The sequence below is a fragment of the Nansenia antarctica genome (genome assembly GCF_963989245.1).
Source record: "Nansenia antarctica genome assembly, chromosome: 1".
NCBI lineage: Eukaryota > Metazoa > Chordata > Actinopteri > Argentiniformes > Microstomatidae > Nansenia > Nansenia antarctica.
In genome coordinates, this window is record NC_137674.1 from 33,000,750 (window position 1) to 33,021,734 (window position 20,985).

Below are 20,985 nucleotides of genomic sequence, written 5' to 3' on the forward strand. Positions count from 1 at the left end.
TTTTCAACATGATCAGTTTTACATTTGCATGCTTGGCTTGTTGAATCGAATTAGACAGCCCACAAAAAAACAGACTGAATTGCTTTATTTCACAATGTCTGTGTTAGTAGGGTCATCAGAGACCCACAAGCACTGAAAGTGAGATTCTCATAATAACGACCCATTTTAATTAGGACAATGATGGAGATGCAGTGAAAAGTAACAATCCCTTTTCTTTATTAAACAAAAGACAAAACCAGTACAGATTACAGAACGTAGTAGAAAGCAATTGTATCTCACCCAGGATGAATGGGAAATACTGTGTACACTACCAAGTGAAGATCATCAACAGTCGATATGACATCATAATGTAACGGACAATTAAATAAGAATTAAATAGTAACAGTTACATGAAATGTGAACTTAGAGTTCCTCTAGGCACTTACCTATCCTCTAGGCATAATTATCATTATTATTATTATTATTATTGCAACTCAGTCAAGAAAAGACAAAACACATGTTTAAGGCAGTTTTTGTTGACATCATTAGCATTCCTTCTCACTAGCATAAACCTGTCCTTAAATCTAAAGCTCATGTATTTCAAGTCTGTATCTCCGAACTCCAAAGGGGGTAAGTTTGTTTGTAGTGTCTAGTCCTAGTTTTTATTCATTTATTTTTTTACAACTCAATACTGTACGATTCAACTCTACCTAATCACTGAAATATTCAGCATACACTGATGATAGAAACACTTGAGAACAATGAGAACCCTGATGAATGGGTAAACAATCCATAGTTGCGCATATTATGAAAATACTTTGTAGTACTTTGTATACTCTGAAGTTCACATGTGTGTGTAAGAAACAGATACATGTCTAAAAAGTCACTGATGTACAAAAAATGTCCTTCCGATGTACTCTATCGGACATGATTATTGTACTGATTGCCCACCAATACTTCTTAGTGACTTCTTAAAATTCCCAGGAGTCCATCCACTTGAGGGTTGCCATGGCGCTGGCAGGGTCCTGGGCCAGGGGACCTCTCATACCGTAGGAGAGAGGGTGGAACAGGTAGAAGCTGCAGGGGCCGAGAGGACAAGAGTCAAACATGACCATGAGCTAAACATTTACATTTACCGTACATGTTTGACATTTAGCAGACGACCTTTATCCAAAGCGACTTACAACAAATACATTTGACTAAGTCAGTGAATCATCTAGACATCAGTCATCACAAGAAAACGTAATCTGTGCTAGGGGCCATTAGAAGTCATAATGGTAGAAGACGATTAATTCATTAAATTGTATTATTATTATTTACTTGTTTACAGTAGAGAAACTGTAGAGGGGGGTAGAGGGGATGAAGAGGCCTTAGGAGGGACAGTTAAGGTTAATCATGTTATGATGCTATCAAACAATGTTCTATCCTAACCGGCTTCAAATCAAAACTGAAATCATGGCTGATAGATAACCAATCATGTGACCATTGACCACATAGAGCCAAACATTTTTATGTTTAAGTGTGATGTTTTTATTTCCTGTAGTTCTGTTTTAAACTCAATGTTTCTAACATCTGAGACCGTAATTCCCCTGTGGATTTACCTGCCCAGGGACTGCTGATGCAATTTAGCTACCCAGCTAATTCAGGGAGAGTCAATGACTGTCCATTGTCCCTTTTAAATAAACGAATAAACCCCCCCCCCCCCGAAAAAAGAATATTGAACTAAATGAAACACAGGTGAAGTTCACGGCGTGACGGACAGCTCACCTGTAGAGGATGGCCAACAGTAGCAGGGCCTGCCCCCCTCTGAGCAGCCAATGGCCATAGGGTTGGCGGAGCCACAGATTAGCCCCCTGCAGCAAGGTGTCCAACGTGATGCCTGAGACAGAGAGAACATTCTAGAATACTGGTTCTGAACGACACAAATCTCCAACCAAAGAATAACTACTGATAAGAGGCATTTACATTAAAACATTTAGGCATTTAGCAGACACCTTTATCCAAAGCAACTTATGACAAATACATTTGTCTAAGTAAGTGAATACATTTGTCTATGTGAAGTGAATCATCTATCCATCAGTCATAGCAAGAAAAAGTAATCTACGATATTATTTTATTTTATTATTATTTGTATTTATTTATTTACAGGAGAAGAGTAGGGGATGTAGTGGTGGTAGTAAAATGGAAAAAATGGACTGCGGTGGTTCAGTGTCTTGCCCAAGGACACCTCGACATGTGGCCAGCCGGGGGTTCGAACCGCAGATCTGCCGACCTTGTGATCATTAGACGCCGGCTCTACCTCCTGCACCACAGCCGCCCCGAGGATGCGTGTAGTACTCTACCTGTCAGCATGGCAGGGAGGTAGTGGTGGTAGTAGAGGATGCGTGTAGTACTCTACCTGTTAGCATGGCAGGGAGGTAGTGGTGGTAGTAGAGGATGTGTGTAGTACTCTACCTGTTAGCATGGCAGGGAGGTAGTGGTGGTAGTAGAGGATATGTGTAGTACACTACCTGTTAGCATGGCAGGGAGGTAGTGGTGGTAGTAGAGGATGTGTGTAGTACACTACCTGTTAGCATGCTGCTGAAGAGCATGGCAGGGAAGTAGTGGTGGTAGTACAGGATGCGTCCCATGGTGTAGAAGGGGGCGTAGTGCAGCACCCAGCCCAGCAGCAGTAGCCCCCCCCCCGTCCGCAGCACGCAGCAGTGCTCTGAAACAAGCACATCACACCGCAGCGGCAGAGTCAAGCTCTCAAAGTAGTTATAGTCTTGTTTACATCGAAGCCAAAAACTCAGGGGCTCATTGACAGCTACAATGCTAGAAGAAATATACTCTACAGGGGTTAGAGGGGATCAGCAGGTCTTTAGGAGGGATGTAGCCTGAAGAGATGGGTCTTCAATCTAAAGCAGAAGATTTTTTCATTTTGAGTAATGAAAGCCTGTCTGCTACCATGCATCTTCCTACCTCTTGTTTTCTGCTGCAGTGGGAGTTTTCTTTGGAGGGCCAGCGAGGCCAAGGACACCATGAGTACATACAGGCCTAGACAGAACAGGTTGAGCCACCAGATCACCTGGAGAGGAGATAAAGACAGACAGATAGGTAGGCAGGCAGACAGGCAGACAGACAGATAGATACATAGACAGACAGACAGACAGATAGATAACGTTAGCATGAATAAAATAAAATAAAAGCCATAGCCACATACAGGACAGGGTAGCTACTTTCTGTGTGTTAGAGACAGATACAGGACACAGAAAGTAGACAGAAAGGCAGAGACGGGCGCTTTAGTGCTGTAGCACACTAAGGCACTGCCAGATCATTACAAGATCCCTGGTTCGATTCCGGCCATCGACATATCCTGCATGTCATCTCCCCTCTCTCCCTCCCTTCCTGTCAACCTCTACTGTCTCTATCCCAATATTATTTTTTATTTTTTTTAAAAAGCAGAAATGCCCTAAAAACATATTAAAAGAAAAGTAGACACTTACTGGGTTCCCTAACAGGTACACACGGTAGTCTGTCTCATTCACCCCAGAGAACCTCAGTCCCTTTACAGAAACAACAGAAAGGTCGTTAGTGAACAGCTTGTCACGCCTTGTCAACAGGATTGTCAAACCTCACAGAAAATAAGTTGGAGTACTAAAAAATGTTGTTAACCACCTGGTAATTGATTGGCCAATGCCAAGGTTTGGAGTTCATCTCATTCTCTTTGGGCTTCAAACCACTGTTGCCCTGTGAGAACAATTAAATGAAATCAATACATAATAGTAAAACCTAATTCATTTGGCAATCACTCTGTGTGTGTTTCAAATGTCTTGTTAAGTTTATTGTAACGTCACATTACACAAGTGTAAGAGAGTAAAACTCTTAGGCTTCGGTTCCTGACATTGCAGATGTCGGACAATAAGGCAATAGGCATAATTCAAAATAATTTTAAAAAGTGACAATAGTACAGGACATAAGTGACAAATAAGAGTATTTACAATTAGCAGTATCTTGCAATTTGTAGACAATAAGAAACTGGGCATAAAACAATAACAAGTGCCAATAGTACAGGACACAAGTGACAGTAGTAAAGTGACTGTGAGCTTAAACTTATGTAGTCCGTATGCATGGGATGTGCTTGTGGAGTGTGTGTGTGTGTGTGAGTATGTGTGTGTGTGTGTGTGTGTGTGTGTGTGTATGTATGTATGTGTGTGTGTCTCTGTGTGTGTGTGTGTCTCTGTGTGTGTGTGTGTCTGTGTGTGTGTCTGTGTGTGTGTCTCACCCTGATCATGACGATGTGGGACTCCAGCAGGATCTCCAGGAAGTGAGGCTTCAGCAGGGACAGGCTAATGTTGGGCACTAACACACACACACACACACACACACACACACACACACACACACACACACACACACACACACACACACACACACACACACACACACACACACACACACACACACACACACACACACACACACACACACACACACACACACACACACACACACACACACACACACACACACACACACACACACACACACACACACACACACACACACACACACACACACACACACACACACACACACACACACACACACACACACACACACACACACACACACACACACACACACACACACACACACACACACACACACACACACACACACACACACACACACACACACACACACACACACACACACACACACACACACACACACACACACACACACACACACACACACACACACACACACACACACACACACACACACACACACACACACACACACACACACACACACACACACACACACACACACACACACACACACACACACACACACACACACACACACACACACACACACACACACACACACACACACACACACACACACACACACACACACACACACACACACACACACACACACACACACACACACACACACACACACACACACACACACACACACACACACACACACACACACACACACACACACACACACACACACACACACACACACACACACACACACACACACACACACACACACACACACACACACACAGACACAGACACAGACACAGACACAGACACAGACACACACACAGACACAGTCAGAGATAATGGTGAAAGGGGCATGCGTACTGTAAAACCAAATGAAGAGATTGGAGACGTACACTTGGGATTTATGTGATCCTCGATGTTCCACTGGGAACTGGGGCTCTCCTTCAGGTACGGACTACAGGTGACCTCCACCTGCTCCCAGCCCCTAGACACAACACACCTACTGTCACCTACTGTCACACACAACCAGGCAGATCTAAAGACAAGAAAGCTATAGATAGATAGATAGATAGACAGGTACTTTATTGATCCCCGAGAGGGAAATTCAGGCGTTACAGCAGCTCATACCACAAACAACAACAACAACATAAAGTGACAATTGAATAATAGGCTGAATAAAATAAGCTAAAAATACAAATTAAAGATAGACCAATATAGGAGAGAACTATTAGTTGAGACTAGCCCAGTCCTTCTCTCTCACCACTTAGGTAGCGCCTTGCCGGAGTTATACAGCACGCAGCCGGTGGCACGGTGCAGGAAGCGCACTTTGCTGCGTAACACCTTGACGAGGTCGCCCTTCCGACCCCCGGTGACCTCCACCTGCCAGAGGTCGTTGGGGTCACCTGTTCCATTCTGACAGCACCAGGGCAGGAGGGGTCAGAGGTCAACATTTAGGTTGAGACAAAATGTGACGGTAGCTAGTGAAAGGGCGAACAAGTCAGCAACCTACCAAATGTTCAGACTATTATTCTGAAAAATGTAACTCACCGAATCCATTGAATTGCAATATAATGGCTAGTGAGTGTGTCGTTGATTTTCAACAACGTTTCAGTTTCAAACAATGTGTTTTGAATCAATGCTCTTTTAAAGGCCATTTGAAATAAATTAAGTCACCGCCCACAAATGAGCTTACATTTTCCAGTCCAATTTATTTACATTTTTTCTGATTAAAAGTCTGAACATTTGGTCAGTTGCCGACTTGTTCCCCCTTTCACCAGCTACCGTCACAAATACTTGCTAAGCACATTAACACAACAATAACCAAAATGTATATAGTTTAAAACACTGTGTTCACTCACAATGCCATATCCTGTGACCTGGAAGTGTTTTTTAGTGAGGGGGGCCTCGTGTAGGTGACTGTGGAGGTTCCGGGTCGTCCTAAAAAGGGCAAGGGGGGAGGGGGGGGGGACCACACATCGTTTTAACAGACATATGCCGATTGGTTATCATGGCTTTCATTCATAAACAGAGGAGGGTATAACGCCTACTCTTTGTGCTCCAGTCGAATGATGTCACCGTGCCGGACAAGTTCAGGGGCTCCGGTCTGAGCTGGACAGCAAATGAAAAACAAATAAACAAACAAACAAACAAACAAACAAACAATCAATCAAACAATAAAAATGCAGCACATGCAGGCTTTCTGTCTGGTAATCAAGCTCTGTGAGTTCAGCTGGCCTCTCACCATCCTGGTCCCCAGGCCTCTGGACCAGCCACAGGTTGTTATAGTCCTTATGGAGGTAGGCCGTGACCTGGGGGAACAGAGGAGGGGGGGGTGGGGGGTAAGTTTACAAATATGACACAGTCTGGTCATTTGGTCCGCATGTCGGCAACCAATCAAAATGTTCAGACTTTTCTTTTGAAACACAGAACTACGTTTCAACGTTGTTGAGAATCACAACACAAACTCGCTAGTCAATCCAAAATACTGCAACGAAATGGATTCGGTGAGTAAACCCCACTGCTACCTAGTTAACTATAACACTACTTGATATTGTTAGCAGGCTCACAAAACAAGCTGCGTTAGTTGACTACCGAGTGTGTCATTGATTTTCAACAACGCGGAAATGTATTCACATATTTCGAAAGAAAAGTCTGATCATTACATCGGATCCCAACATGAGGGCCAAAGCATTAGAATGTGACACAAATGGTAATGGTAAATGGACTGCACTTATATAGCGCCTTATTCCAAAGTGCTTAACGGCCTCTCATTCACCCATTCACTCACACATTCACACACCAATAGCGGCAAGCTACCTTGCAAGGCGCCAGCCCGCTCATTGCGAGCAATTGGGATTCAGTGTCTTGCCCAAGGACACATTGTCGACACGTGGACAGGAGGGGCCGGGGATCGATCCGCTATCCTTGCTATCATTAGACACCGGCTTTATCTCCTGAGCCACAGCCGCCCAGATTACCTCCTCCCTATTGATTTTATATTGTTTTGTTTTCTCTACTGTAAATACAAATACATTAAAAAGTAATTCTTCTTCTAGCATTGTAATGGCCCCTGGTCCTAGCATAGATTTGTTTTTAATTTGACTGATGTATAGATGATCCACTTACTTACACTAAATATTTTTTAAAAGAAAACTAAAAACGCACTTCTTTAATATAGCCTTCAACTAGCTTATCTGCACCTGCCCACTGCTCATTTGCCAGCTATTGCACTCCTTTAACTAGCTCATCTGCACCTGCCTACTGTAGGGATGCTCCGATTTATCGGCCACCGATTTAAATCGGCCGATTTCACTCCAAATGACTCGATCGGTGATCGGCAAAAATGGCCGATCGCAAAAAACGATTCCTTTTTTTTTTTTTCCTGGGGAAGACAGATAACTGAACAGAAAACATAGGAGGACGTAACAGTATGTAAACCATGAAGGCCACGTTTATGATGTCTTTTATACAGCCATATCGACTGACTTGGGCTTCAGGCCCTAACTGGGTGATAGGCCAGACCTTTACTATGCCATAAAAATGGGTCTGCGTTTGCTTGGTGCCTAATGGATCAAAACTTTTGTCTAAAAAGCAAAAAATATGTAGGCTATCCAGTCAGTAGGCCTACAGTTATGTATTTAAAAAAAAATCGGTATCGGTTGATCTTGAGGAAAAAAATCGGTGATCGGTATCGGCCCCAAAAATCCAGATCGGAGCATCCCTAGCCTACTGCTCATTTGCCAGCTGCTGCACTTTAAATGTTTTATCTATTTATTTCTTATATTTCTACACAGTAATGCACATGGTCTTTAACTCCACAGACTGTGGGGGGATAACATTGGTACCACAAAGCCAAGTTGGGCTACAGATCCATTTATTGTATTTTATCTTTACCTCTTCTTTTACTGTTTTCCCCTGCTTTTATATTCTGCTTTTATATCCTGCTTTTATATTCATTCTATGCTATGTTTTATTATATTCACTTCATGCTCTTAGCCCTGTTGTAAAGCACTTTGAGCTGCATTTATTGTATGAAAGGTGCTATATAAATAAAGCTTTACTTACTTACTTACTTACTTAAGACAAATTGTACTTGTTGTAAGTCGCTTTGGATAAAGACATCTGCTAAATGTCTCAAATGTGAATGTGAATGTAAGGTCCTGGCGTAGTGATATCCTGTAAACCGGTCCTACTGTAAGGTCCTGGCGTAGTGATATGCTGTAAACCGGTCCTACTGTAAGGTCCTGGCGTAGCGATGCACTGTAAACCGGTCCCACTGGGTTTGGAGGCTCTGAACATTGTTGGGGTGGTGTGTTCAGGTCGTTAAAAGGCACGTGTGAGACCTGTGGCTTACCTGCTGTTGCTTAGCGCCCACGCCCTCTGGGTACAGGTGCCAGTGAGAGTGGAGGTAGCCGCCGGCGATGCGCAGGTTCTTCACTGTGACGGTAGAGCCGTATGCTAGGTCTGTAGGGGGGGGGGGGGGGGGGAGGGGGAGGGAGGGGCATAGTTAATAATAATTATTATTATTCATTATTAGATCACCATAAGAGTAAGACAAGGAGTCCTGGTGCATGATGGTCTCTGAAGCCTTGTGGTTGGGTTCTACATTTTGTCGTTAGAATACCCTTCATGTCTGAGCAGCGGAAAGTCAACGCACCATTGTGTAAACAAAGAAGATTTATTATATTTTATTGCCGTGCAGTCAACTTGTCATGTAAATCAACTTGCCAGCTTGCCTTGCTAGCGTCAACCTGTCAATCCAATTGGGTGTCAGCGCGGTGGTTAACCCTTTATCGGGCAAATAACCGTTTTAGGTAACTTCGCTGACCTTGATTTTGAAGATGAAAAATATTTTTTTTTTTAAATTTCACTCAAGTAAAAATGTCTTCTTATGTCCTCCAATAACACTCTAGGGTTGAAATGTAGAATTTCAAAGTATTTCAATGAGTGCCCTATAAAGGGTTAAGGGCTCAAAATTACCGTAGACCGATGGTGAAGTTAGCAAAGGAGTATTGTGTTTGTACCACCTCCACAGCCGGTGTTATTCACGGGCAAAGACGGTGCATAATAGCGATTTTTGTGTTATGCCTGTTGTAAATAAAAGTTCTATGATTCATTGAAATGACATTAAACTAAGATAATACGATGGTCAGCATAATTTTTCTAATCTTTATTAATAAGCTATTACAGAAACTGTAGTGACATTTTCCAAGAGCGAATGTGGTATTTCAAGATGGCGGTTAGTGAAGAAATCTATGAACATGGGATGACGATTTCCATTGACCAATCAACGGTGTGCAGCGTCACACGTCACACGCAGCCTGGCAAAAAGATCCGGATCTAAAAATGTAGACCCTGGTATCGAAGGGTAGCTAAAGAAGCGACCCGACCCGACCTGACGCGACCCGGGCCGACATATGGAAAAGCGCCAAAGAAGCAGGCCAGCCCGGGCTGGCCCGGCCTGGCCCTGTAATGGAAAAGCGCCAAAGGAGTCCTGGTGCATGATGGTCTCTGAAGCCTTGTGGCTGGGTTCTACATTTAGTCGTTAGAATACCCTTCATGTCTGAGCAGCGGAAAGTCAACGCACCATTGTGTAAACAAAGAAGATTTATTATATTTTATTGCCGTGCAGTCAACTTGTCATGTAAATCAACTTGCCAGCTTGCCTTGCTAGCGTCAACCTGTCAATCCAATTGGGTGTCAGCGCGGTGGTTAACCCTTTATCGGGCAAATAACCGTTTTAGGTAACTTCGCTGACCTTGATTTTGAAGATGAAAAATATTTTTTTTTTTAAATTTCACTCAAGTAAAAATGTCTTCTTATGTCCTCCAATAACACTCTAGGGTTGAAATGTAGAATTTCAAAGTATTTCAATGAGTGCCCTATAAAGGGTTAAGGGCTCAAAATTACCGTAGACCGATGGTGAAGTTAGCAAAGGAGTATTGTGTTTGTACCACCTCCACAGCCGGTGTTATTCACGGGCAAAGACGGTGCATAATAGCGATTTTTGTGTTATGCCTGTTGTAAATAAAAGTTCTATGATTCATTGAAATGACATTAAACTAAGATAATACGATGGTCAGCATAATTTTTCTAATCTTTATTAATAAGCTATTACAGAAACTGTAGTGACATTTTCCAAGAGCGAATGTGGTATTTCAAGATGGCGGTTAGTGAAGAAATCTATGAACATGGGATGACGATTTCCATTGACCAATCAACGGTGTGCAGCGTCACACGTCACACGCAGCCTGGCAAAAAGATCCGGATCTAAAAATGTAGACCCTGGTATCGAAGGGTAGCTAAAGAAGCGACCCGACCCGACCTGACGCGACCCGGGCCGACATATGGAAAAGCGCCAAAGAAGCAGGCCAGCCCGGGCTGGCCCGGCCTGGCCCTGTAATGGAAAAGCGCCAAAGGAGTCCTGGTGCATGATGGTCTCTGAAGCCTTGTGGCTGGGTTCTACATTTAGTCGTTAGAATACCCTTCATGTCTGAGCAGCGGAAAGTCAACGCACCATTGTGTAAACAAAGAAGATTTATTATATTTTATTGCCGTGCAGTCAACTTGTCATGTAAATCAACTTGCCAGCTTGCCTTGCTAGCGTCAACCTGTCAATCCAATTGTTGGAATGTGGTATTTTTTGCTCTAGGCACAGTGTCAGCCATAGTCGGCGCCCCTGGATCAATTGGGGGTTAAGTGCCTTGCTCAAGGGCACATGCAGCTCCCTCCTGAGGCGGGGATCGAACCAGCGACCTTCCGATTGCTAGCCGGCCTCTCTAACCTCTAGGCTACAGCCGTCTAGAGGCGGTAAGAGGATGTGTATGGAGGTTGGTGTAGACGTGGGGTTCACATGTGTGTGTCTGTATGGAGGATGTTGACAGGGTGTGTGTGTGTGTGTGTGTGTGTGTGTATGTATGGAGGATGTTGACAGGGTGTGTGTGTGTGTGTGTGTGTGTGTCTGTATGGAGGATGTTGACAGGGTGTGTGTGTGTGTGTGTCTGTATGGAGGATGTTGACAGGGTGTGTGTGTGTGTGTGTATGTCTGTATGGAGGATGTTGACAGGGTGTGTGTGTGTGTGTGTGTGTGTGTGTGTGTGTGTGTGTGTCTGTATGGAGGATGTTGACAGGGTGTGTGTGTGTGTGTGTGTGTCTGTATGGAGGATGTTGACGGGGTGTGTGTGTGTGTGTGTCTGTATGGAGGATGTTGACAGGGTGTGTGTGTGTGTGCGTATGGAGGGTGTTGACGGGGGAGGCGGGGGGGGCTCACACTCAGGCATGGAGGCGTTGTACAGGTTGTTTCCCATCAGACGGGACTGGAAGGCGGAGCTGAAGAAGCCGTCTCCTGACCCACTGGAGAGAGAGAGAGAGGGAGAGAGAGGGAGAGAGAGGGAGAGAGAGGGAGAGAGAGAGGGAGAGAGAGAGAGAGAAGATCAAAACACATGGAAAAAAGAGTTAATATCAGTTCCAGAGGATATTTCACATCACACAGTGATGTACAGTTATATATGTATTTCACTCACTTCATAAACAGTCAGTGACAAGAGACATGGCCGCTAACACACACCTTTTGTTCAGGACAACAAAGTGCACAGCGAACACAGTGACGTAGAGGAACAGAGGGAGCAGGATCAGGACAAACACCCGGGCAACCAGGTGCTTCCAAACATCCACCTAGGAGAGGAGGTACAACTGGTCAGATCTGGTAAATCAATCACCTGGGCAGCGCTTTACTAATTGAGATTTGATTGATAGATAGGTAGACAGATAGACAGAAGATAGACAGACGGACAGACAGACAGAGACAGACAGGTAGGTAAGTAGATAGATAGATAGATAGATAGATAGGTAGGTAGGTAGGTAGGTAGATAGATAGATACCAGAGAGAGGTGCAGATCCCCCAGGAGCCTCCACAGGTCCCAGGCTGTGTTCAGTCCCACCAGCAGGATGACAAACAGCCCCACGAACTTCACCCCCAGAGCCCCAGACAGGTTCACCCCTGTCAGTACCAGCCACAGCCACCAGGGCACGCTGAAGGGCCTGCACAATGATAGCTCGTCATCAGTGGCAACCGCAGACAACAGGGCTACCTACCTACACCACAATTATGTGACTTGATCAAAAATGTAGAAGCAGGTTTGTGGCAACATGTTTACATTGGATTAAACTTTATTGTCGTTGCAGAGTTCAAGTACCAGACAACGAAATGCAGTTTAGCTTCTAACCAGAAGTGCAAAATAGTGATCAGGTTTCCCACACCTTCTGAAACATCAAATTCAAGCACCTTTCAAGCACTTTTCAAGCACCTTTCAAGGACCCAACACGGCATAGTTTGAGACAGAACTAGTTGGCGAGCTAAGTAAGACATTTTTTTGTTTTTGTTTTTAATTGTGAGAGAGAGAGAGGGGAATTCAAGCAGGCTGTGGGCGTTGCCGTGGAGACACCTCACCTGTACCTCTGCATGTTGAACTTGACCATGCTCAGCACCGCCCCCATGATGAAGAACATCAGGATGGGGTCCAGGAGGATGTACTGGGACAGGGTGATGCTGCCAGTGTCTGCCGTGTGAGTGCGTGTGTGTGCGTGCGTGTGCGTGCGTGTGTGTGTGTGTGTGTGTGTGTGTGTGTGCGTGTGTGTGTGCATGTGAGAGTGAGTGAGTTAGTGAGTGTGTGTGTGTGTGTGTGTGTGTGTGTGTGTGAGTGTGAGTACGAGTGTGAGTGTGAGTGTGTGTGAGTGTGTGTATGTGTGTGTGTGTGTGTGTGTGTGAGTGTAGGGGAAAAAGCAGGTGGAGGTAAGTATTAATTTAGCGATTAAGTGGGACACACACAATACAGTCTTAACGCCAAACAACAAAATAACTTGTCATAAGAATTCATTCAAGTTCATCAAGAATAACCAGTTACTATAACGAGGGTGAGGTGGCGTCATTCAATGATACTTTATTTATCCCCGTGGGGAAATTCATTTTGCCACGCCACTCTCTAAAAACAACACATAACAACACAACATAAAGGACAGACAATAATACTGGGCCAGCAGTGGCGGGCGGTGCATTTCACACCTAGGCCTTCAGTGATGTCCGACACAGTCCTACCTGAATTATTCTACCTCTTAATACCATCGTTATGACGCAATGGCTCTAGAAACTAGACAGAAACACAGTATAACCGGGCGTTGCATCACCTTAACATAATCAGACAAGTACAACAGAGTTATATTAATATTTCCGAAGCATTTTTAATCAATAAATCCGCATTTACAATGAAGAGTGTGATCTTTAAGATCGCTTCGCTTGGATACTGTCAAAACTTTTAAATAAAAGGCACTTTTATCGTCAAGAAACGTGACAAAACAATTCAACAAGTCTCCTTGAGTACTTTTACTGCACAGCTGATTCACGTGCGCCACCCACGTAATCTCCACATCTCTTGCAACCTGCAACAGAAGCATCAAACATTTATTTTATAAGCCTATATTTGTCATTTTAATTACCTATATATTAATTCGTTAATATTGAAACGAAAATAAAATGAATTTTAATTACCTATATATTAATTCGTTAATATTGAAACGAAAATAAAATGAAATAACGAAATAAAATGACAAAAATATATACAAATAAAATAAAAAATAAAATGCTTTGTACTCACCAAAACAACTTCATTTGAAAACAAAATCCATCCTCCTTTCTTTCCTCAGGAATACTTCAATTACTCTGTTGTAGAGTTTATCTGTACGCTTCAGCTCCATCAATAAGTGCTTTTCAATTGACATGGAAGCTAATGCTGAAAGCCGAGTCTGTCCAGTAGCATTTCTGGCATACGTTTTAATTCGCTTTAAGGCCGAGAATGACCGCTCGACCGAAGCAGTGGACACAGGGATGGTCACTGCCACACATGCCAAACTGTAAAGCTGCCCCATGGTCTCGTGCTTTGGTGTCTCGTTGCTCCCTTGGTTAGACAACTCAAGTTTGCAAAACCAGTGTGGCTCCAAACACCCGATCGATCTGTTGCAAATAGCAGGCATTGCCAGCAGTACAATTTGCAGTGCCTTTCGGAGCCTGTGAGCCAGGGGTACCGCTGGTAGTTAGCGATCTGAAAGTGCCGGACAAACCCTTTTCCCCGCTGAGAAAGGCTCGCAAGAGTCGGGGTTGGCCGTTCTCTGATAATGTCTATCTTTTCCTGGAAAGTTCTTCTAGAAAATGGCGTTGTTTTAAGATCTGCCACCACATCTGCCTCTTCTCCCCCTTCCGCCATTGTAGCTGATTGCAGACGGTATAAAGATACGCAAATTACCTTGCTACGCATCTCAATAGTGCGTATCCAATCAAAAGACGTGCTGGGTGCTGACATCAGATTGAGCCTTCCAGCAGGCGCCGTTGTTGATTTTGCTCGCATCTACGTAGGTTTACTAGGAACGCCACAGGTTTTCTCGTTCCAACGTTAAGTTACAGGTCGAATTCGCAGCACCGTCTGTGGTGAAGGCGGGCAGATTTGGGAGCCCCCTAGCAACACATTTTGATTGGATAAAAGCTCTAACATAAAGGCCAGCCCTCCAAATCTCAATTGGAGACTGGAAGCAGCGCAACCAAGAGGAAAGCTATGAAATGAAGAGAATAGACTATGGGGAATCATTAATACATATTTGTGGAAAAAATATATAAAATAAAATGTATATTCTGATGATGTTTAGGCCAGCAGAGAAGGCCTTGCTGGCCCTGACGGCACACCACTGTGGGCCAGCCATGTATAGTATATAAAAAACAGTGAGATCATGATAGAAAAGTGGATAAAAAGATGGCTATAGTTATTATATTAAAATACTAAAAAGTGATGATGATGGTTATAATAAATAATAAATACAAATTCAGGAGCCTTGACCCCGACTACTACTTTAGTTGCCATTGAACAGTCTTAGTGCAGCCGGGATAAATTATTTTTTTATATCGCTCCGTCCGGGAGCGTACCGAAATGAACTGCCCTCTGCGGCGGCTGCTGGTTTGCCCAGCGAGGACATGATGGAGGGGGTGGTTAACTAATTTGTGTTTGGGAAGACACGTGTTTTGCGCAACACGTCAGTCAAGTCATAAACAGACTGTCATAAACAGACAAGCAGACTTTTTAATTGACGGGTGTTTCATCGACAGGGGTGATGATTTACGGGTTGTTGCTTGACGGCAAAAGTGTGGTGGCTGTGGCCCCAAAACAACCGCATAATAATAATAATAATGATTTTATTTGTATTGCACTTTTCATTGAAAAGAATCTCAGAGTGCTACAGAGTTAAAAAACACCCTAAAACATAATGGGCCAGTTTCACAGACAAGGCTTAAGCCTAATCCTGGACTAAAAAGCATCTTCAATGGAGATTTTACATTGAAAGTGTGATTTAGTCCAGGACTAGGCTTAAGCCTTGTCTGTGAAACCGGCCCAATAAGTTAAAAACAAAAACAGCCTAAAAACATCATAAGAATGAATTTTATGTTACAACTGTGTATTTATTTGTTATATTATGTGGTGGCTGTTGTAGAAAAGCAATTGACCATTCGAGGGCGGGGGTTGTGGAGACATTTACCACTGTACAGGGTAAAACCCTGTAAAACCCTGTAAAACCCTGTACAGTGGTAAATGTCTCCACAACCCCCTTCCTCTCATGGTAAATTGCTTACATAAATCACAAGAATAAACACAGGTTCAACAGTCAAAGGCCTTTTTGAATAAAAAGGTTTTTAGGCCTGTCTTAAAAGAGTCCAGGTTCTGTACTGCATAGACTGCATAGATTGCATAGACTGTTTATGCCAGCGGCCGGCCCTGTTTCCTGTGTTGGTAGGTAGATACTCACCAAAGACCAGCAGGGCGGCGCTGATGAGAGCGGCGGTCGGGGACTGAGACAGCTCCAGGACAGTGAGGTAGGCGAAGGGGGGCAGACAGGAGCCCAGCCCCGCGCAGAGCTGCCACAGGGTAGACAAACAGGTAAACAAACCAGTCAAATCACACACATACATCTACTACCCTCCAGCACTGTGCCTCCTGAGACACCTGATTCCCCCTCTACTGTGTCTTCTAATATTTCTACTTCCCCCCCTTGTACTGTTTCTCCTGTGTCTAAAAAAACGTTAAAAAATTAATTATTCTTTCTTTCTTTTTCTAGCACGACGACTGCCAATGGTCCCTGGCCTGAGCTAGATTACTCTTCCTGCTACGACTGGTGAATTGATGATTCACTTGCTTAGTCAAATGCATCGATTGTATGTCGCTTTGGAATAAGGCATCTGCTAAATTCCAAAGATTTCAAATGTAAATGTAAATCAGTTCTATTTGGAATAGCATTTACTCTCATACAAGATTGTAAAACACCCCTCTGTTCCATTTGCTGTACAGTATTGGCCGATAAGCTACAATCTATGGCCAATCCATATCTCACAATGTACATTTACATTTATATTTTTTGGCTTTTAGCAGACGCCTTTATCCAAAGCAACCTACAACAAATACATTTGACTGAGTGAATACGTGTCAGGTAAGTGAATCATCTATCCACCAGTCGTAGCAGGAACATTTCATCTCTGCCCTGGCCTGGGGCCGTTGGCAGTCGTTGTGACAGAAGGAAGAATTTATATATATATATATATATCATAACTACAAAATGTCATCGTTGTCAACATCATCATCATCATCATCATCATCATCATCATCATCTCACACCACATGCATGGATACCGCCCATCGACCTATCCTGCATGTCATTCCTGCTCTCTCTCTCACCCATCCTTCCTGTCAATCTCTACTGTCTGTCCTCTCTCTCACCCGTCCTTCCTGTCAATCTCTACTGTCTCTATCCTCCTCTCTCTCACCCATCCTTCCTGTCAATCTCTACTGTCTCTACCCCAATGAAGCAGAAACGCCCTAAAAACACATTTAAAAAAGGTTCACGGCAAAAGAATACACTTACTCCTCTCATGCCCCAGTAGTTGTGGTGCTCATATTTGTCCCCTGGCTTAAGGAAGGGGAAGGTACCGTCATAGCCGCTCATATACCCAGCCAGACCAATCAGCATCTGGCATAGCGGGGGGGGGAAAGGATCAAAATCATAATCAGGAGAACTTTTCTACCCAGCCGCAATAACACTGTACAATCAGAAAATCAATCAATCATCAATCAAGTCCTAAACCAATCTAAAACTGAGCCAGAGAGGCTTCCGTAGTTCTGTTAATAAGGATGTTGTGATCTACTGTAATCAAAAGCAGCACTTATGTCTAAACGTACTAATACTGAGAGATTTCCTGTCATCTATGTTCACTCTCGCTTCGTTTACAGCTTTAACTAGTGCTGTCTCACTGCTGTGGTGAGGACGAGCGCCAGAGTGAAACTTAACTCATATATACAGCTGAAACTGAGGTAATCATTTAGCTGTTTAAATACTAATTTCTCAAGAATTTTACTTGAAAGGTTTGAAATTGGCCTGAAATTGTTTAGCACTGAAGGACCCAGGTCACTTTTCTTTAGGAGACGTTTCACAACCTTAGCAGTTCTCAGTGCCATGGGGGGAAATACCAGTCAGAAAGATTCACCAGCACCTAATTCATTCACCAGCACAAACACAACCATGGTGGTTGGGTATAAGGTCAGGTGAGCAGGTTTTTTACTGGTGAGCAGGTTTGTCCTGAGGAAAATTATTGAGCAGCAACCTCATTTGAACTCATTCATACTCCGTTACATAGTATAATTAGTAGGCCAATGTTAGTAACAGAACTTTACCATGGAATTGTAAACACAACACTGTACGTGTCACAAGCAAGCTAACTCTTACCTCAGCTTTCAGCCTGCTTGTGCGCAAGTGAATGCAAGAATTGTGTTTTTAAAACATAATATGGCTGTAGAAAACTCACCGTTTTGACTCAAGAAGTGCATTTTAATTGCGTTACTACATTACTGACATCACTACATTACTGACATTACTGACATTACTGACTTTACTGAGCAACATTCCTGCGCTGCATTCCCGAGCAGCATCTGTCCATTTAATGTCAAACTCATGTCAAACTCAAACTCACACACACAGTCACATCCAGCATACTATAATCAAAAAACAGAACCGGTTGGAACATGTTGAGAGATGGTGTACAGGTCAGGTAGGGCTACTGGTATTAAGCACAAGTTAATTGAAAAAGTAGAGAACGCACACCGCAGAAAATTTGGCCGAGGTGCTGGCAACGGGGCAGAATACTAAAGGATAAAGTAGAAGCCGCACACTCTCGTTCCAGATGCAAAAAGTTATCATTAATGGTTACTAATGGCTGACATGCACCAGTTTGTTTATAAGACTTGACAAAGGCTACGGACGAAACCGTATAAATATACACTTTTTGCATCAGGAACGAGAGTGTGCGGCTTCTACTTTATCCTTTAGTATTAAGCACAAGTTAAACATGTAATATATTAATGTTTGTAATGGAGAAGGTAAAGCTATGCCTTACTTTGCCCAGAGGTGGGTGGACATCAAAGAAGAAGGTCCTGTTAATGTAGTAGCTCCCCATCTTCCCGAAGTGAGTCTCATCCCAGCTGAAAAAAAGTGAGGTACAACAACAGTGTGATTGATTATCGGGTCTACATTGCACATTCATTGACTTGTCAATTGACACAAGTGTTCAATTGTGCATTGCAGCTTGAAAGGGCACATGTGACATGGCCATATAGACCAGTGGTTCTCAAACCTCTCCTTGGGGACCACCGGCCGCTCCACATATTTGATCTGTTCCACCACCAGCACACCTGATTCAACTAATCAAGTACAAAGCAATTATGATTTGCACTTGATTAGTTGAATCAGGTGTGCTGGTGGTGGTGGAACAGATCAAATATGTGGAGCGGCTGGGAGTCCCCGAGGAGAGGTTTGAGAACCACTGGTCTATATGGCCATGTCACATGTGCCCTTGCTTTCAAGCTGCAATGCACAATTGAACACTTGTGTCAATTGACAAGACAGTACTGAGACTACAGTATCACTCACCATACATGAGGAGGCTCCATGATTTTATAAAAGCGTGTGGAAAATGACAGCAACACCACCAGCATGAGGTGACCGGTGCTGTGTGTCCCATGGTGACCTGAAGGAGGGACTTCCACCTCCCCAACACATTTCGCTGATGTCCCGTTCGAGGATGGTCTGTCTGGATGTGTGTCACCGTCCTTAGACAGCTCATGGTGACGGGTTGAGGGCTTGGAGGAGCTCCTCTTCTCTGCATTCAGGTCAGGTCTCCGGCTTCGTAGAGTCGAGGATGGTTCTTCTGTTCTGGTCCCTGGTTCAACAGCATCGTTCTTTGCCATGAGTTAACACTGGAATAAAGTCCAGACAAGACGATTCTGTCGTCTGTGATCCCGTCCCTTTACCAAGCAAGAATAACTGTTGCACATCCTACTGTAACATACCTGGCTTCTGCCTGTACATACCTATGGCTTCCATCTGGCTGGATGCCAAATGCATTGGGTTGTCACTGTACTTGTACTATGCCAATGACAATAACATTTCATCTGAATGATCTAACTGTACCTAACAAACAAACAAACAAACTGTAGGCTATCTAATGGATCTGACTGTCGGTAGGCTTCGTTTCTTGGTGACATGATCTATTCTGCTGCAACAATCTAGGCAACATCAACAACTCGTTTATACTCCGTTACATTGTATATCAGTGGGCCAATGTTAGGAAACATTGTAACAGAACAGAACCACTGAATTGTAAATATAACACTGACTGTATACAAGCAAGCAAGCTAACCCATCTCAGCTTCCAGCCTGCTTATGCGCCAGTGAAGGCAGAATTGTGTTTAAACATAATGGCTGTAGAAAACTCTTCGTTTTGACCAAGAAGTGCATGAGAACAAGTACAGTCACATTTGATGTCTGTCTGTCATTTTAGTCCAAATAATCTATATTTACCTGACAAGCACTGCTGTGCTGTCCTGGCGACATCAACAGCATTTCATCTCCAGACTATCATCTGCACATGTTTACAAACCATGTGGACGTGGTCTCACCCTACCTATCTACTGCTCCTTTAGCCTGGGTGTATTTTTGCCAGATCTGCGAAAGCATAGGACACTGTTTAACTGTCCACCTTTGTCATGTATCCCAACTGGTTGTTGGGATTAGGAGTTCCCTGCGGAATCCATTGAATGCACAACCGAGGTGTATGGACTCAATTTCCCGTCATTCAAATAAAATCCCAGGCTCACCCTCGATCTACCAATGGGAAGGTTTGGGACAAGGCTGCTTTCCACTGTGTTCAGCGCCATAAAAACACTAGGTGGCGCTAGAGCACTAGAGATGTTTAGTAGGTGTTGCAATCTATCAGCAAATGCTCAAGTCCCTGTGATGTCTGTGTTGCATTTATGTGTGGCACTTACATTAAGATGTCTTATCATCAACATAAGTATAAGTATATAGTAAGTATATAATAAACATACTTTTTTGTTAATATACTTTAAAGAGGCGTTGGTATAACTGATTATATTACTTATCAAGTTTCCTTGCCTATGTAATGTCATATTGTGTTATTGGTATTGTGAATTACTGTTGTTAAAAGTTGATATGATGGTGTATTCATATTTCACAGCAAAAGGAGACAAAGAAACAGATACTTTCAAATTTTATTTCGATGACTGATAATGACTACAGCCAAGAGGTAAACAAAAGGAATGAACATGACATTTGT

General features: G+C 43.5%; 1 protein-coding gene across 1 annotated transcript; it reads right to left on the minus strand.

The window, feature by feature from the left end:
• Positions 1 to 263: 263 nt before the first annotated feature.
• On the minus strand, positions 264 to 20,239 carry pomt2 (protein-O-mannosyltransferase 2). Its single transcript, XM_080534417.1, has 22 exons — positions 20,211 to 20,239; positions 19,281 to 19,606; positions 18,748 to 18,832; positions 17,223 to 17,327; positions 16,113 to 16,221; positions 12,721 to 12,829; positions 12,152 to 12,311; positions 11,839 to 11,945; positions 11,542 to 11,624; positions 8,626 to 8,735; positions 6,514 to 6,580; positions 6,320 to 6,380; positions 6,131 to 6,209; positions 5,533 to 5,684; positions 5,165 to 5,256; positions 4,244 to 4,320; positions 3,637 to 3,708; positions 3,465 to 3,524; positions 2,941 to 3,046; positions 2,546 to 2,686; positions 1,747 to 1,858; positions 264 to 1,056 (listed from the first exon to the last, which is right to left on the minus strand). The coding sequence occupies exons 2-22, from the start codon at positions 19,595 to 19,597 to the stop codon at positions 951 to 953; spliced, it is 2,310 nt and encodes a 769-aa protein (XP_080390543.1). The 5' UTR covers positions 19,598 to 19,606; positions 20,211 to 20,239; the 3' UTR covers positions 264 to 950.
• Between the last annotated feature and the right edge of the window lie 746 nt (positions 20,240 to 20,985).

Bases quoted from the DNA above. Each gene is read 5' to 3' on its own strand.
- pomt2 (XM_080534417.1), bottom strand. From the start codon at position 19,597: ATGGCAAAGAACGATGCTGTTGAACCAGGGACCAGAACAGAAGAACCA. The intron at 3,709-4,243 runs GTGAGACACACA...TTGTTCTCACAG, and splicing joins CCCACATCGTCATGATCAGG to GGCAACAGTGGTTTGAAGCC. The intron at 1,057-1,746 runs GTGAGCTGTCCG...CGGCCCCTGCAG, and splicing joins CTGTTGGCCATCCTCTACAG to CTTCTACCTGTTCCACCCTC.